Raw genomic sequence first — 15,583 nt, forward strand, 5'->3', positions numbered from 1 at the left:
ATTTCATGATCTTTGAGGAACCTGAAAGTAATTGTATATTTGTATAGGAATGAAGCATTCAATGTTCACAAAACTTTCACTACAGTGTATTTTTTGGTGATTGTTTACACTTTTTTTTCTAATTAAGTAGGAAACAAATGTATTTTAGAAATTTAAAGAGCTTTTTCAATACATGGACATTCTCCATAAGATGAGTTTTTCTATTATGCAGCACAGTGCAGCTTTAAGCCGGCTTTGCCCTTTTCAGCCAAGACTAAAGACTTTCCCTCAATAACTGGAAATCCAATAAAATTTTATTAAGCGTTTAAGAGTTATTGTTTGAAATGTTTCAAAGCTATTTTAGATGCCAGATATTCTGCAGGATGAATCACTCAGTTTTTAAATCCTAAATCACATCGGTAAGACAGGGCCATAAAATTCCCAGACAGCGCTCTCACTCTCTACAGATCCTGGATAGCTGGCACAGTGGTGGGACTACTTACTGTTTACTGTAACCTTTTGTAAATTTCTGTCTTTTATCCACAATAGCAGTGAGAAATTACAGTGCATTTGGAGACAAATCTGAGTACTCAGCAGTCAAATTGTTGGTTGTTTTATTTTCCTATTGTCATTATTATTATTATTATTATTATTATTATTATTATTATTATTATTATTAGTATTATTACTATTATTAAAATTATCATCTGTCATCTGTTGACAGCTCTACGTTAAGAAAACAGTCACATCTTTAATTGATACTTTTTTAAATATAGACATCAAAATTTTATATTCAATTTTTTAATATGGTGCCAATTTAAGGTGGTTTAAATTCTTAGGTAAAGATAGAGGACCACATGTTGAGACAGTCCCTAATGGTAGGGAGAAAAACTGCTTTTAATAGGAAGAGACATCAGGCAGGCTCAGGGGTCTTCAGCTGACTAGAGAGTAAGGGGCAAAAGAAGAGAAAAAGGAGGGCATGCAATAGCAGCATATAAATGCAAGGGGAGTCAAAGTACGTGAGTGACAGTAGTCGATGCATCATACGAAGCCTACAGCAGCTTAATGGTTCAGGATTTCCAGAACCAGCCTCAACAGTAAGCTTTAAACAGGAAAATTGGAGACCTAATCATAAAAGTAGAGAAGGCGTCTGTCTTCTGAACCCAAACTGGGAGCTAGCTTCACAGGGACCTCCCATTCTACTTTTGGAAACTTGAATTATATGCTAGAAGAATACATTTAAGCTCAATTCTGGATTTAACAGGAGCAAATAAAGAGGTATGTGAGAAATATTAGCTTTCCTTCTAGTCCCTTCTATCATTCATGCTGCAGCATTTGGGGTCACTTAGAGGCTTTTCAGAGTGCTTTGAGGACGAAGAATTTGAATGTTCCAGCTTAGAAGTTTAGAACAACTGCATCAATTATTCTTTCAGGATCACTCATAGACAGATGTGCAGATGAATGAAGACTAGTTTAGAGATTTGATTAACCTCTTATATCCCTGCAAGGTTCAAATCTTGTCCTTTGTATCCAATTTATACATGTCTGATTTGAAAATCTTAGAAGAATTGTGAAACCAAGAAACATCTAAGTGACTTGATTTGAAGGGTGACATCTACTTTTTCTTACTTGCATGTTACTGAAATGTAATCTAATGCTACATGTTTCACTAGTCACCACTGGGCAGGGCTCGCAAAATCTCTAGCCCGGGGCTAGCGATATCTCGGGTCGGGCGACCGAAATCTATCTCAGCCCCGCCCATCGGGCTATATGATTGCCCGGTGGGCGGGGCTGAGATAGATTTTTATGACTTATTTTGTGTGCGAGGAAAACTCTTTGTTTACCGGGACAAATTAGAATCTATCATACAGATGCTGAAGTAAAGTGTTTTTTACAAATTGACTCAAATCTGAGACCATTACTGAGATCATTAGTAACCTTCACTAGTGCTGTTTTTTGCTATGATGCGTTCTAAACCTTCACTTAAACTCTTTGTTTATTTGAAGAGTTTCAATTGATCAGCTTAAAAGACTCTGGTACTACAATACTACAGGTGTTCACAGCCAGGCCACGTAGAAATGACTGCAGTGTACAGAATCTTATTTAGCTAATATTTTTCATGAAATATTAACTATATTCAATATTCAATCTTTTTCAAAAAACAAAGTGTGTTAACTCAAAGGTTTATTTGGTCTAATTTTATCATGTCTGGTAATTTATTAATGCAGGTAAATTTGGAGTCTGTGTGCTGTTTCTCAATGCAATTTACCTTTAACTGTTAGAAAGTCATTCAAACAAGTTTAAAAAGATCCAAAACTGTATGAAAAGATCGATCAGAAATGACCACAAAACAGCCAAACATGGTTGTAAAAATATTCAAAAAGAGAACAATGGTGAAGCAAGCAACACAGAACAACCTTTGTAGTCACAAACGACACACAGAGAACAACACTATATATGAAAGCACAACGACTAAAGGGTGATGCCAACTAACTGCTGAGAGACACTAAATGGCCAGAAAGGGACAATGAAGGAATTAAAATGTGACGGAAATTGACCATGAAAAAGCACCAGTAAAATGGCCAAACATGAGGCAAAAAAACAATAACCATGGTCTAGTACCCAGTGTCAAACTAAAGTATTCAGACATGTGCTCCACCATCTATTTAACAAAACTACACAAACAGATTACTGAACACAACACAGCAAATTAAGAGTTCCTCCACACACCAGAACAAGTGGTAAAGTTGATGTGTGTGTTTCTCAGAGTGTGAGGAAGTAAACATCGTCTGTCTTACCTGCATTGTCTTGTGTTGTTGCTATGACCCTGTGGGGCACTCGAGGTGAGACCTTCAGCCCTGCTCGTATCTGGTAGAACCTGAGGTGGTGGATAAAAACAGAACAGTCACGCTTAACGAAGCAGCACTGCTTAACTTCACCCTCTGCAGTCTGTGAGTAGGTGAAAGGTATCAACACAACTTTAGGTTTTAACAATTTTTTGTATGTTTATTTTAAATTACTTTCGATTTACTGTCTCTGTTTGTACTCTTTGTATGTTTATTGGTTTTATTTTTATTTTTTATCTTTATCCATTTCCTTAGTATTATTTATCCAGTGCTTTAGATCCACTTTATTGGTATTACAGTTGAATTGTTTCTCAGGGTTTGTTTCTTTTGATTCAAGAGTTTCTCTGTCTCAGTCATAGTATAGGTATATATATACTATGTATAGGTATATATAGTATATATATACCTATACCATTCTCATCCTTCTTGATCTTAGTGCAGCGTTTGATACCATTTCTCACAATATTCTCCTGAACCGGTTAGCTTCCATTGGTATTAGTCATACCCCACTTACCTGGTTTACCTCCTATCTCTCAGACCGCACTCAGTTTATCCAACTTAAATCCCATTCTTCAGCTCTCTATCCTGTTTCTGCTGGTGTGCCCCAGGGTTCAGTATTGGGGCCTCTTTTATTCATTATTTATATGCTTCCTCTTGGTTATATATTCCGAAAATATAATATAAATTTTCACTGTTATGCCGATGACACCCAGCTCTACCTTTCTTCTAAACCCAATTCATCCCTCCCACCTACCTCCCTCTCAGACTGTCTTATTGAGATTAGATCCTGGTTCTCCTCCAATTTCCTCAAACTTAACAGTAATAAAACTGAAGTTTTACTTGTTGGTACACCATCTATCTTAACCAAATCCCACAGCTTTTCCATTAACGTTGAAAATTCTCCCACCCTTCCCTCCCCTCAGGTTAAGAGTTTGGGTGTCATACTTGATAATACTCTTTCATTCCAGTCTCACATTAATTACATAACACGGTCTGCTTACTTCCATTTACGTAATATTCACCGACTCCGTCCCTTCCTTACTCCCCATGCTGCTGCCATCCTTGTCCATAGTCTTATTACATCCCGTATTGATTACTGTAATTCCCTCCTATTTGGTCTCCCTAAAAGGTCCCTTCATAAACTCCAACTTCTTCAAAATTCTGCAGCTCGGGTCATAACTTGCACTCCGTTAAGTGCTCATATTACCCCAGTTCTTCAGCAGCTTCACTGGTTGCCCATAGAAGCCAGGATAAATTTTAAAATCTTACTTCTTGCATACAAGTGTATCCATAAATCTGCTCCTTCATATTTGTGTGACCTGCTCCATATCACCACTGTTTCCCGCACTCTCAGATCATCATCTGCTATTCATCTTACTGTTCCGTCCTCACACCTTATCACTATGGGGAACAGAGCTTTCAGTCGCTCTGCTCCTCGGCTCTGGAACTCTCTTCCTCCTGCACTAAGAAATATTGACTCCCTCTCCGTATTTAAGACACAGCTCAAAACACATCTGTTTAAACTGGCTTATTCGCTTTAATGCTGATTTTATCTGTTGTCACGCTCTGTTTTGTAATTTTAACTTATTTTATGTATTTTATGACTATTGTTCCTTTTATTAATTGTGTTTTTTGTAAGGTGACCTTGGGTTTCTGAAAGGCGCCCTCAAATAAAATGTATTATTATTATTATTATTATAGGTATATATATAGTATATACCTATACTTATAACTTTATAGGTATATATTCTGTGCCCTTAGTTTCCTTTTAGTTTCTAGCTTTGATAACAGTTTCTCCATAAGACCCTTGGCTTTCTCTCCTGTGTCAAGTCCTGTCTCTGTGTGAGGTGTTTCCCTGTTTAGTTATTTCCTGTTTTATTGTTTCAGACATGCATTCCTTGTACTTTGTCTGTATTTTTGTCTCGTTGGTGCTCTTTGACCTTAATAAAGGTTTTAGTTTTTTATATCCTTAGTATTGGCTTTCAATTCCCATTCCCACAAAATATTTTCTTGACAGAAATGTTCTTAAGCCCATCTTTCATTTAACTTTGCAGTTGTTTGTAAAACTATTCTTCAACTAAAGCCACTTAAATTCAAAAGATGTTAAATATCATATTTTCTAGCCTCTTCCTAACCATCCATACAAACTCCACACAGAAAGGCCCTGGACACTTGGTGGAATCAAACTCAGGCCCTTCTTCTATGAGGCAACAGTGCTAAACACCACGCCATCATGCTGCCCACGCTAATATCTGGCTAATTAACATTCAGTTTGCATGTTAGTATAGTGGAAGTGACAAGAAAATGGTACTTAAAAATTGCATAAAATTGTCTGTTCATTTTACTGTGTTCACCAGGCCCACTTGTTTTGTAGTTAAACACTTGGAGCAGACGTTGCTAGGACAATTAACGATTAAAACAATTAAATAAATGGTTTGGAGGTAATGTATGTGTTAGCCAAACCATTTCTGGAGCATAACTGTGCATTGTACCATGTATTTATATTAATGTGATAAACTCATTTAAGATATTTGCCACTTATAGTTTGACTTGCTGAAATTTCAGCAACTGAAAAATGCAGTTACAGATCTTTGTAACTACATTTTTTTATTAACAAGAAGATCCAGGGAAACTGATTTAAGGTATGTGCAGTTTTGGCATTGTGAAATTCACCTGGAGCCTAATACAGAAAGCTTTGGCTAATTTGGCTAACTTTGCAGCTCTTGTTTAAACCAACGTATTGCAGTAATCCTGTTTATTGAAACTGATTAGAGTCTTTGTTTTCAGATTCTAACGTGCTTTCCATTAACTTAATGAGAAAATAACATTAAAGCTACACAAAGTCGCCCATCGATTGCACAAATATTCTTATACTATTAAAGAATTATTGACAGAGGGTTATTAATTAGGTAAAAGTATTGGAAAATATCTCAAATAGGGTTCATTTGAAATGATAAACAGTCTTTTTGTGTTAAAAATGTATCATTTACATTGAATCATTGTGACCCAAAGCAGATTTGGGTAAAACCTTCACATCATTAGCAAGCTGAGACCAAAGCATGGCTGTGAACTTGATTATGTCATCAGTGTGTTAATGACAGCGCTCGATAGAGAAGATGTCACAATAAAGAAAATCAAAAAGGTGTTTTTTTGGAAAGAAAATAGGTCAATTTAGTGATCACTTCTTACTCATGTGCTATGGCAGAGATGTATAAATAGCAGTGTTCCATGAATAGTTTTCAACAAGCTGAATTGTTTTTATTAAAAGGCTAAATTGCAGAAAGGACAGAATACTGAATAAGAAAATGCACCTGTGTTTTTAAAACGTACTTTTCCTATTACAGTATAAAATGTAAATGCTGCTTATCGCCATTTTATCCTTTGCAAATCAAATGCAGATTTAATCAGTATTCCTAATGCAATCAGTGGACAGCTGTGTGGCCCACTAGTCTAGCACAGGGATTAGTATTGACTTAAGAAAGCACATTTCAGTGTGGGAAGATGTGTAGATGTTGGTAACTAAACTATTCTCTTTCCATAGGGCTTTATCTTTACACTGGGGTCAGATTTTGTTTCGTGCTCACAACGGATCTCTTCTGATATCACAGAGCAACGTGGCATCGAGTAAAAACAAACATATTAGTGCACTCAACTGAAGGGATTATCGTGATAAAGCTTTAGCCCATCACATTTGGAGAGGGAAAATCATTTTGATAAAGCTGGTGTTTCACTGAGCCAAATGACATGTTTTAATCTGCAGACAGAGCAGGCTACACAGGGCCCTTTTTTAGTCTGGGAATATCCTAAAAACTGCAACAAGAAAGAAGAACTACCTCTATCATTAACAAAACCTTTTAAACTCCCTATTTGTAAAGCACTGGATGTAACATCTGTCTTTTTCATTAATAATACTACATTATATAATAATAGGAAGACGACTTTGCATTACAGGCAGTCTGCTGGGGGCCTCACTGCTTCATTTTCATTTGCCTCTCTTGAACACTGTTCCAAACAGCACTGTCAGTGCTCTGCATGTGACATTTTGCAACACTTTACTGCAAACATTTCTTCTTAGGCCTGTGCATCGGCTAGCAATAGCAGAATTAGCAGCTACAACACTCTAGCTAGTTAGCGCCAGTTTTGATATAGCTTTTGGACTTTATCCACATCAAAAGCTTTAGATTGTGCTAACAAATTGAACTAATGTTTGAACTAATTTTAATTAGTTGCGTACACAAGCTCTGTGTCAAAAAATAGCATTGTTATTGTTCTATGATGAAACAAACAGAGATTTTGATATTAGCTAACAATGGTTGCATTTAACCAGCAGAGTATTTAACTAGCAGCAGAAATAGAAATAGAAATTTTCCAGTAAATTAAATGATTCAGGATATGTGCACTTTTTAAATACTATTAAATATATATAAGAAAAATTCTTACCCCCTTTGAAAGAGATCCACATTGTGAAACTTGTGCAACTCTAGAGAAAACTCCACTGTTCCCTGTACTTCAGACATGATATGATCCCACTCATCACCTGTCAAAAAAGAAAACCAATCAATATGATGTATAAGACCAATGAGCCAAAATAACACCAAATCCACACTGAGAGGTAAGACAAATGATGACATTTCTAAAACTAGCTCCCATGGAAGTGATACTGCATGACTCATTCAGTCCACTGCAGTGTGGATAGCAGACAAAGATAGAGACCCTGGTCTGAATATAGTTCTCATTACCAGTGGTCAGGTTAATGTTGCACATATGACAACCACCACTGTGATTGAATTATGTCACAGTAAAAAATGAATGCGTGCAGCTGTATGTTCTCTGTCTTCTATCTACCTTAAAAAGAAAAGCTGTGAGCCAGGTTCTATTGTAGAAAACATCAGTTTATTGGCAGCAGTAGCATTGTCACATTACCTTTATAGTACATTTGAATAATAATAACTTTTATAACACAGATGTTTTTCATTTTTAAACATCACTTTTGTATGCCCAATATTTTAAAACACAAAGAAGAAGAGTCTCCTTATTATGTTTGACATAACAATAACATTTAATACTTATAGTTTAACGTAGTGTATCGCTGTGGTGCCCATTTATTCAAAAGAAAGGGTGATTATCTATCACAGTTTTGTTTACTGTAGCACAATTTTTTTGAATCCATCCTTTGGATACACAACACAGAAACCCATTATCTTTCTCCAGAAGCCTTACTATTATACAGTTATATAAACTAATATTGAATTTCCATTGTCTCTTGACTTAGGTATCTATTGGGATCTCTTATTGGTAGGATCTAATAGGTATGCTTCAAGTCATTGAGTCCTGCTTAAATAAATCACAATTATAAACCCATGTGTCCAAAATAACTTCTGATCAGTACTGTACATACTAGACTTGCTGACTCTCTGTTCATTCATACCATATTAAAAGTACTACCTGTCACTTGTAATTAAAGCTCAGAACATGAACCATCCAATTTACTACAAACATTAGATACCAACCTCGTAGTACACAGGCTATAAAGTGCTATGAGAGCTGAAACACGGCAAGTTTGAGCTGCCATCAATCGAAAGGTGCTCAAACACTGACTGTGTTTACAGTCAAGCATATTAAGAAACCCATAATTAAACGCTTTGAAATATAACACCACCATGTGTGTGGTATTGGGTGAGTCTTCCTGTAAGCACTGTAAAAACTATAAAAGCAATATTACTATAAAGTAAGACGTACACAGTGACGTTTCATTTCATCAGAGCTCAGACACTCAGAGCGTATATCATTTGAATTTGCAATAAGGAAAATGGGGGAAAAAAATACAACTGTCCCTGTCTTAGTATTCAGTGTATTTATATCGATATAGCGTGAGGTTAGCACTGTTGCCTCACAGCAAGAAGGTGATGGGTGTGTTTGCAGTTAGGCTAATTGGTGATTCAGTATGGCCCATAGGTGTGAATGGTTGAGTTAGTTTAAAAAAGGGGCCTTTGGGGCACATTTTTTTAAAGCTTCAAGACACTTGTTTTAAAACGAATGCACTTTAAAATACTTACACGATGTGCTAATAGCTAAACTACAGGTATATCAACTGTTTTTTCTATTTTTATCTAATTTGTTTTAAATTGAGGATTATGTAAAAGGAGTCCTTGACTACACACATAGTATTTCATTAACAGCTAAACTATATGCATGAGTCAGACAAAAGCACAGACGGTATAAGAGCGTCCAGGCCAAGCTAACTTGGAGGTGCCAAGCTAGCTTAGCCGGGAGCAATCTTCCTCTAAGCAAAAAGACTTCTGGTGGTATAGAAGGCTACATGAAATCACCCGCCTTCAGGTCACTTTAGGTGTCACCTTAATAAACATTTCCCTGAAAATGATGGTCATTCTACGAGTAAGGAAGAAAGATTATCTGGAATATCCTCATTGGGGAAAAGCTAGTAAGCCGTTATCCAATGAGCATCTAATGGTGAGTTTCTGAGTCAGTTATTGTACCATTTGCATAAATGTGTCTGGGCTGGGACAAAAAGGCTTCTTTTATTTCAGAATTTTTTCAAGATTCTTTTAAGAAGATGTTACAGCTTTTAAAAAAGAAAGAAATGTTAGAGAAAAAAGTCTGACTTGTCCCTTCATCTGAGCAGAGAAATTAATTCCCAGTGTCCTCTCTTAACACTTTATTTGACCAAATAGGGTGAATCTAAGGTGTCCTGACAGTTGGCAGAAAAACGCTCTCTTCTAATGCTGATAAGATGGATTAGAAGATTCCTGCCAACAGTGGAGAAAGAAAGTAAAATCCAGTGCCCACATTAAAGCTGAAGACCATAAAAGCAAATGAGTACAGTCCTGAGACACACAGTATCCTTCACTAATGTAGTACATCAGCTGCCCACTGCCGCAAATGGCCTAAGGAGACAAGTAACGACAGAGACGCTTTCTCTTTGTGCTGACTCGGCATGCTGCTTGTAAGAACAGTTATAGGTCATTCGATGGGAGACGGTGAGATGCTGAAATATGTTTCTTTTTGCGCTGCTTAAGATATAGCTAAAGCTGCTTTGTCGCTTCCTTAATTCACTGAACTGTTGTGCAGGCCACCGTTATACTTATCTGTTATCGGCTGTCTCCAACATACATAATAAGAAGGAGCAGCTCACTTCTCCGACAATGTGTTAGGTAGGCAGTAAGTCGAATGAACACTGTGTACTTGATAAAATGGAAGCTCACAGGCCGGGGACTTACTGTAATATGTTTTTATTTCCCAGTGAAACAATCAGCAGCCTACAGTACATGACAAGAGCACCCAGACGCATGCACTGATTATCAGCCTGTGTTGAAAATTCATCAATACGTTAATCAAATCAGCGAGGCACACACCAAAGCACCCACGCTGACAGCTCCAGAGGCATACAGCTGTCAGTCATCTAAGAGAGACACACTGTGTTTCTTTTCATGACGATGACAACAATGATCTTGGTTGATGAAACGCCCCACCAGCTAAACTGCAGCATCGGACCTTTTAAAGCATAGGTGTCAAACTCTGGCCCGCGGGCCAAATTTGGCGAAGCCATACCAAATTACTATTAGAGCTGGCCTACTGGTATTATACAGGTAATATATATATTGTTTAGTATTAAGCTTTGCTTGTTCCATATTCAGTTTTTCAGCAAAACTTGTTTGAGTCCATAACAAAAGATTCATTCTTATATCTGGAGGAAGATTTTTCAATAAATATTAATGTTAGCCCGCGACTTTGTTCCAGTTTTGAATTTTGGCCCACTGTGTATTTGAGTTTGACGCCCCTGTTTTAAAGCATTCTCTGTACCTTTACGTCAGCATTAATAAATTAGTGAATAAGTTGAATGTAGATGCCTGTGGGACTGAACTTGAAATGCTGGCATTTAAGGATGAGAGAAAATTCCAATGCAGTTCAGTATTATTAATATAGCGCCAAATTCCAACAACAGTCACCTTAAGGCGCTTTATATTGTAAGGTAAAGACCCGAAAATAATACAACAACAGAGTTTTATTTTATTAACTGCTCGATTTGCATAACTCTTTGCAGAAAATAGAACTCACAGCTTTCTTTTTTCTTCCATTTGTTCAATTTCCTCAATTTTTTTATAAACCCATTGCACACGATGCTGCTATAAGCCCAATTTTTAGATAATACATGTTTGGGAATCGGTGTGCTGGTGCACAAATACTAAACAGGTTTTTTTGTCTGTTTGTTTTGTAGATTCGACAAAAGAAATTGAACAGATGTTGAGTTTTTGCAACATGCTGTGACAAAGTGACAAAGTGCCTAAAGGTACAATTTACATTTGGTTCTTTGCTAAGAGGTGTGTTATGTGTAGACACAACCCTGGCTTACCCTTTGAGTTAGGAGGCCTCTTTTATGCCTGAATGATTAACAGGTCAATGTCAACTAACATAACAAGTAAAAAACACATTCCTGCATTCATACAATGTCCTTAATACACTGTTGAATTAACTGTGTTCGAGCACAGCTCCCAGACATCTCTACATAACCTGTAGCCAAACTACACTTGGAATTTTCTGCTTGTGCAATTTTGTGAATTATCTCTTTCTTACTAGAAGCAAATCATTAAACACTAATCGTTGCAAAACACCCATCTGCTGTCTTATTATTATTTAATGCAGGCCACAAACACACCACACACTCTGGCATTCTTGGAGGTCTAGAGTTTGCAACTTGGCTAATTCTACCACCTTAAGGAAAACCTAAAAACTCTTTGTTGTCCTTAAGCTGCCCTCTTTCCTTTGCTGCAGCTCCTGTTGGCGTCAGCTCAGCTGGGACCACCGATGACATCTCCAGTGTCAATTTGAGAACGGATGAAAAAGCAACACGTTCACAGTGTCTGCGTGTGAAATAAGCACATTTTTGCAGGCTTAGCAGGCATAAATGTCACTGTAAGACAGAGAGCCATTGTTTGCCATGAGCTGCTGTATGTGCACATAGCTCAAAGAACCGGAAATTAATCTCAGACATTATTCCACTGATTAACATCCACATCCCTCTCCAGCACACAACAACAAAAAGCTGTCACCAAATATGTGACAAAGGGCCGTTAGGTTACAGCACCTTCTTATAAGCAAGGGTATCAAATCACAGTTGCTGTAGCAAATCCATCATTTTCACCATCTCTAATTTCGAGAGAAAGCTATCTGCAAATTGGTTATCTGGAGTGGCACTTTACAGAAATCCACTGAGCCAGCCCAGCAATCATGTGATGGCATAATCTAGCATTTGCTAAAACCCCTCCATGATGCTGTATTATGCTCTCTGTTGTTAAATTACAATATTACGCCAAATCCCTGCAAAAAAAAAAAAAGGATAAAAACGAAAGAGAACAAGAGAGAGGAGTGGGCCGAGTTATGGAGTTAAATGAATCAGAATATGACTTTGAGAGGATGTGACTGGCATCGCTGCAATCGCCAAATTAGATTCTCTGAAGATCAAAAGGCTTTTCTGCTGGCGTTTGGAGGGCTGCATGCAATCCGTAAACAGACGTACTATTTGTATTCACAACTCTGAAGCACTGTTCACTTGTATGGAAACCGAGTGCTGGTCACGTTGTCCAAAGAAAAAACTAGTTAAAAGTGTGAAGATGGGCATTAAAATGGAATGCTCGGTGTTGGATTAACTGGTTTCAAAGTACTCTAACCTCGGCGTTATGTTCTATAATGACATTTTGAGATCAGTCAGCTACACCAGTCCCTGAATTTGTCACATTAGTACATGAGCAGCATTATTAAATGAAGACTATTTGCCCTTATGTCATCAGTTATGTCTGTTTTAGCATTTTTGCACACGAGTTTCAGTCTCTGCTGTGTTTGTGTTACACTATTTGAGCCTACAGGGGGACAGCTTTGACAAAAATCCTTTGTTATCAAAAGAAATCCAGTGCTGCACCAAACACAGTTGCCAGTTATCAAAATTAAACCACACTGTAGTATGTGGCTTGCTTAAAGACAATTATCAATGCTTTTATTTTGAAAGCTACATGTATTTTCCCCATTGCTTCTTCAGCTTATCACTGTAGAGTGGGCTTAAATGTTTTGTTTCCTCAGTGGTGACCACATATATGCAATAGGTCAGACAGAGACCCTCAGCTGCCATACAGAGGAAACGCATATGGACTATGAATTTAACCCGTTAGCCTCCGTGTTTTAAGCAAATCCGTCAGCCTTGCAGCTCTGGCGCCGAGCAGCAGTGTACTACAGAAAGCAGCTTTCTCTGTTGTAATGTATGACAGCTGAGCTTCCCTCTATCCTCTCGTGTTCCGAAGACAACAAACCAGCCAGCAAAAGGCAGAGGAGGAAGGTGTCACATGAGGAATGAAACAGCCTCACCTTAGCGCTGATGTGGAGTGATATCCGCAGAGGGTTTCTGGTCCAAGCCTCTACTGGAGTGAATTGCTGTTTGCGGACGGATGCGCGGATGTAAATGTTTATATCATCGCTTCTCCTGCTGCTGCTGCTGTTGCCATGGTTATTCATCCAGACCCTGTGTGTTCTGCAGTCCCCTCTCGCTCCCCGTCTCTCTCTCTCTCTCTCTCTCTCTCCCTCCCCTGAAGGGGATTTCAGTTTGGGAAAAGTATCGCTGAGTGGCCGTGTCTTTGTGCACAACGCTGACCGCATATACTGACTGTGGATAGTTTCACAAGGTGAATATTAATAGTCAGCAGCACCCAGTCAGCGTAGTGCTGCTGGTGTCCGTCCGGCAGGGCGGGCTGACGTCAGAGCCGGCCCCCTAAAAGCTGTAGTGAACCGTGCACTCGGAAATTACCATGATAAGGAACAAAAGGGTGACTGTTATGCAAACAAAGTGTTATTGCAATAATAAGCAGGCGGACGTCACGTGATTTGGACACACTATTGGGCTTAGTGGAAGGAAAAATAATAATGACTAAAAATGAAATGCGTGATTGCTTAGAGAAAAGAGCTGTTTGATAGGTGACCATAGGTTTCTTTGGGAAGCGGTTTGATTATAACCCATAATTATCCTCTATGATGCACATACAAATTAGCATTTCTTAAAATGAGTTTGCTATATGGGAACAAAGTTTGAATAGAATTGAGATTGGGGTGGATGGAAGTTTATTTTATCCATCATATCTTTAACAACATGTGTATTACCATAATAATGTTAACAAATCAACATTCCTATTCAAACAGAGGCAAGAAATTCTTTATTTATATGTTTTATTATGTGAGCCATTATCATACATTATATAACAGTGTGGTGTTTGGAATTGGATGTGAAAAGCAAAGGATGGATCTGACTGACAAGTCATTAGCCAATAAGCATATCCTGGATAATAATTTACAAAGTCATAAAAAAATTACATTTTTAAATTTAAATTATAAAAATAAAAATATATAAAATGGATCCAGGTCATATGAGCTTGTACATGAACGGATCTGTATCTGATCTGGGCCGAATGAACTGGGAAATGACTGCATCCAAATGGTTTCCAGTCCTGATCTGTTCCATATTCATTTTGTTGTGCAACTACAAACTACAAACTTTTGTTGTTGACTTCAGGAGACACAGCACCGACTTGGCCCCCCTCTACATCAACGGGGAGTGTGTGGAGAGGGTCCACACTTTCCGTTTCCTTGGTGTACTCATCTCTGCTGACATCTCCTGGACAGGAAACATCTCAGCGGTCATCAAGAAGGCCCAACAGCAGCTGCACTTCCTGAGAGTCCTCAGGAAGTACAAGCTGAACTCCAACCTGCTGCTGACCTTCTACCGCTCGTCCATTGAGAGCCTGCTAACCTACTGCATCACGGTATGGTACGGCAGCTGCATCAAAGCAGATAGAGTGAGGCTTCAGAGTGTGGTCGAGACAGCACAAAAGATCATCGGCTGCCCTCTCCCCTCCCTGATGGACATTTATTCCTCCCGCTGCCTCACCAGAGCAGCAAACATTATCAAGGACAGCTCCCACCCTGGTTTCAACATGTTCAGCCTGCTTCCCTCAGGGAAGCGCTACAGGTGCATCAACACAAAACCCCACAGACTCAAAAACAGTTTCTTCCCCAAAGCGATAACCACCCTGAACTCACACATGCACAGATAACACAGCCCCCCACTTCCCACTTCCTCTATGGACCACCACTGTGCAATACCAATTCTATGTGCAATAACTCAACTGTATATACATAACACTATTTATTACATATTACTTACATCTTGTATATTGTACATTTTATATATATATATGTTTTTCCCTATGTTAATACTGTCCATATGTACATAGCGCTGCAGAACTGTACCCCCCCCCCCCCCCCCCCCCCTTCCCCAGCATGTTTACACTGAGTGGGAGATGCTCTGTATCTCATTGTACAACTGTATAGTGACAATAAAGGCATTCTATTCTATTCTATTCCAACTAGAATCCGTTACTTAGCCTTATCCATTATGCATCCGTGGTAGATCCAGTCCATGGTAATGAGCTAAAACTAGCTATTTAACCCATAAACTTATCAGGAAAGTCTTCATGGAGGCCACAGAGCATGGGAGCAAGGATTTCTCCAACAGATGTTTATTACAACCAGAAGTCTTTTTGGAACCAGTGGAGTCGCTCCCTAATGGTCATTGAACAAGATCTGCACTTCCATGTTAGCTTTGTGTTTGCAACCCAAAAGTGCTGTTCATCGTTTAAACTGTCCAGGATTTCCTTACCTGTTTTGGTTTTCAATGCTATTTTGTTTTCCTGTGAGATTTT

The 15,583-nt window shown here is 38.3% G+C and overlaps 1 protein-coding gene across 1 annotated transcript in view; it reads right to left on the reverse strand.

The window, feature by feature from the left end:
- fam135b (family with sequence similarity 135 member B) overlaps positions 1–13,531 on the reverse strand; it is a 57,833-nt gene extending 44,302 nt beyond the window's left edge. The window contains exons 1-3 of the mRNA XM_080862860.1: positions 13,200–13,531; positions 7,266–7,362; positions 2,778–2,857 (exon numbers count right to left, since the gene is read on the reverse strand). Of these exons, the coding sequence (XP_080718986.1) occupies positions 2,778–2,857; positions 7,266–7,342 (157 nt within the window). The 5' untranslated portion in view covers positions 7,343–7,362; positions 13,200–13,531. The remainder of the gene's footprint in view (positions 1–2,777; positions 2,858–7,265; positions 7,363–13,199) is intronic.
- Positions 13,532–15,583: the final 2,052 nt, after the last annotated feature.

This window comes from Rhamphochromis sp. 'chilingali' (genome assembly GCF_963969265.1).
Source record: "Rhamphochromis sp. 'chilingali' genome assembly, chromosome: 17".
NCBI lineage: Eukaryota > Metazoa > Chordata > Actinopteri > Cichliformes > Cichlidae > Rhamphochromis > Rhamphochromis sp. 'chilingali'.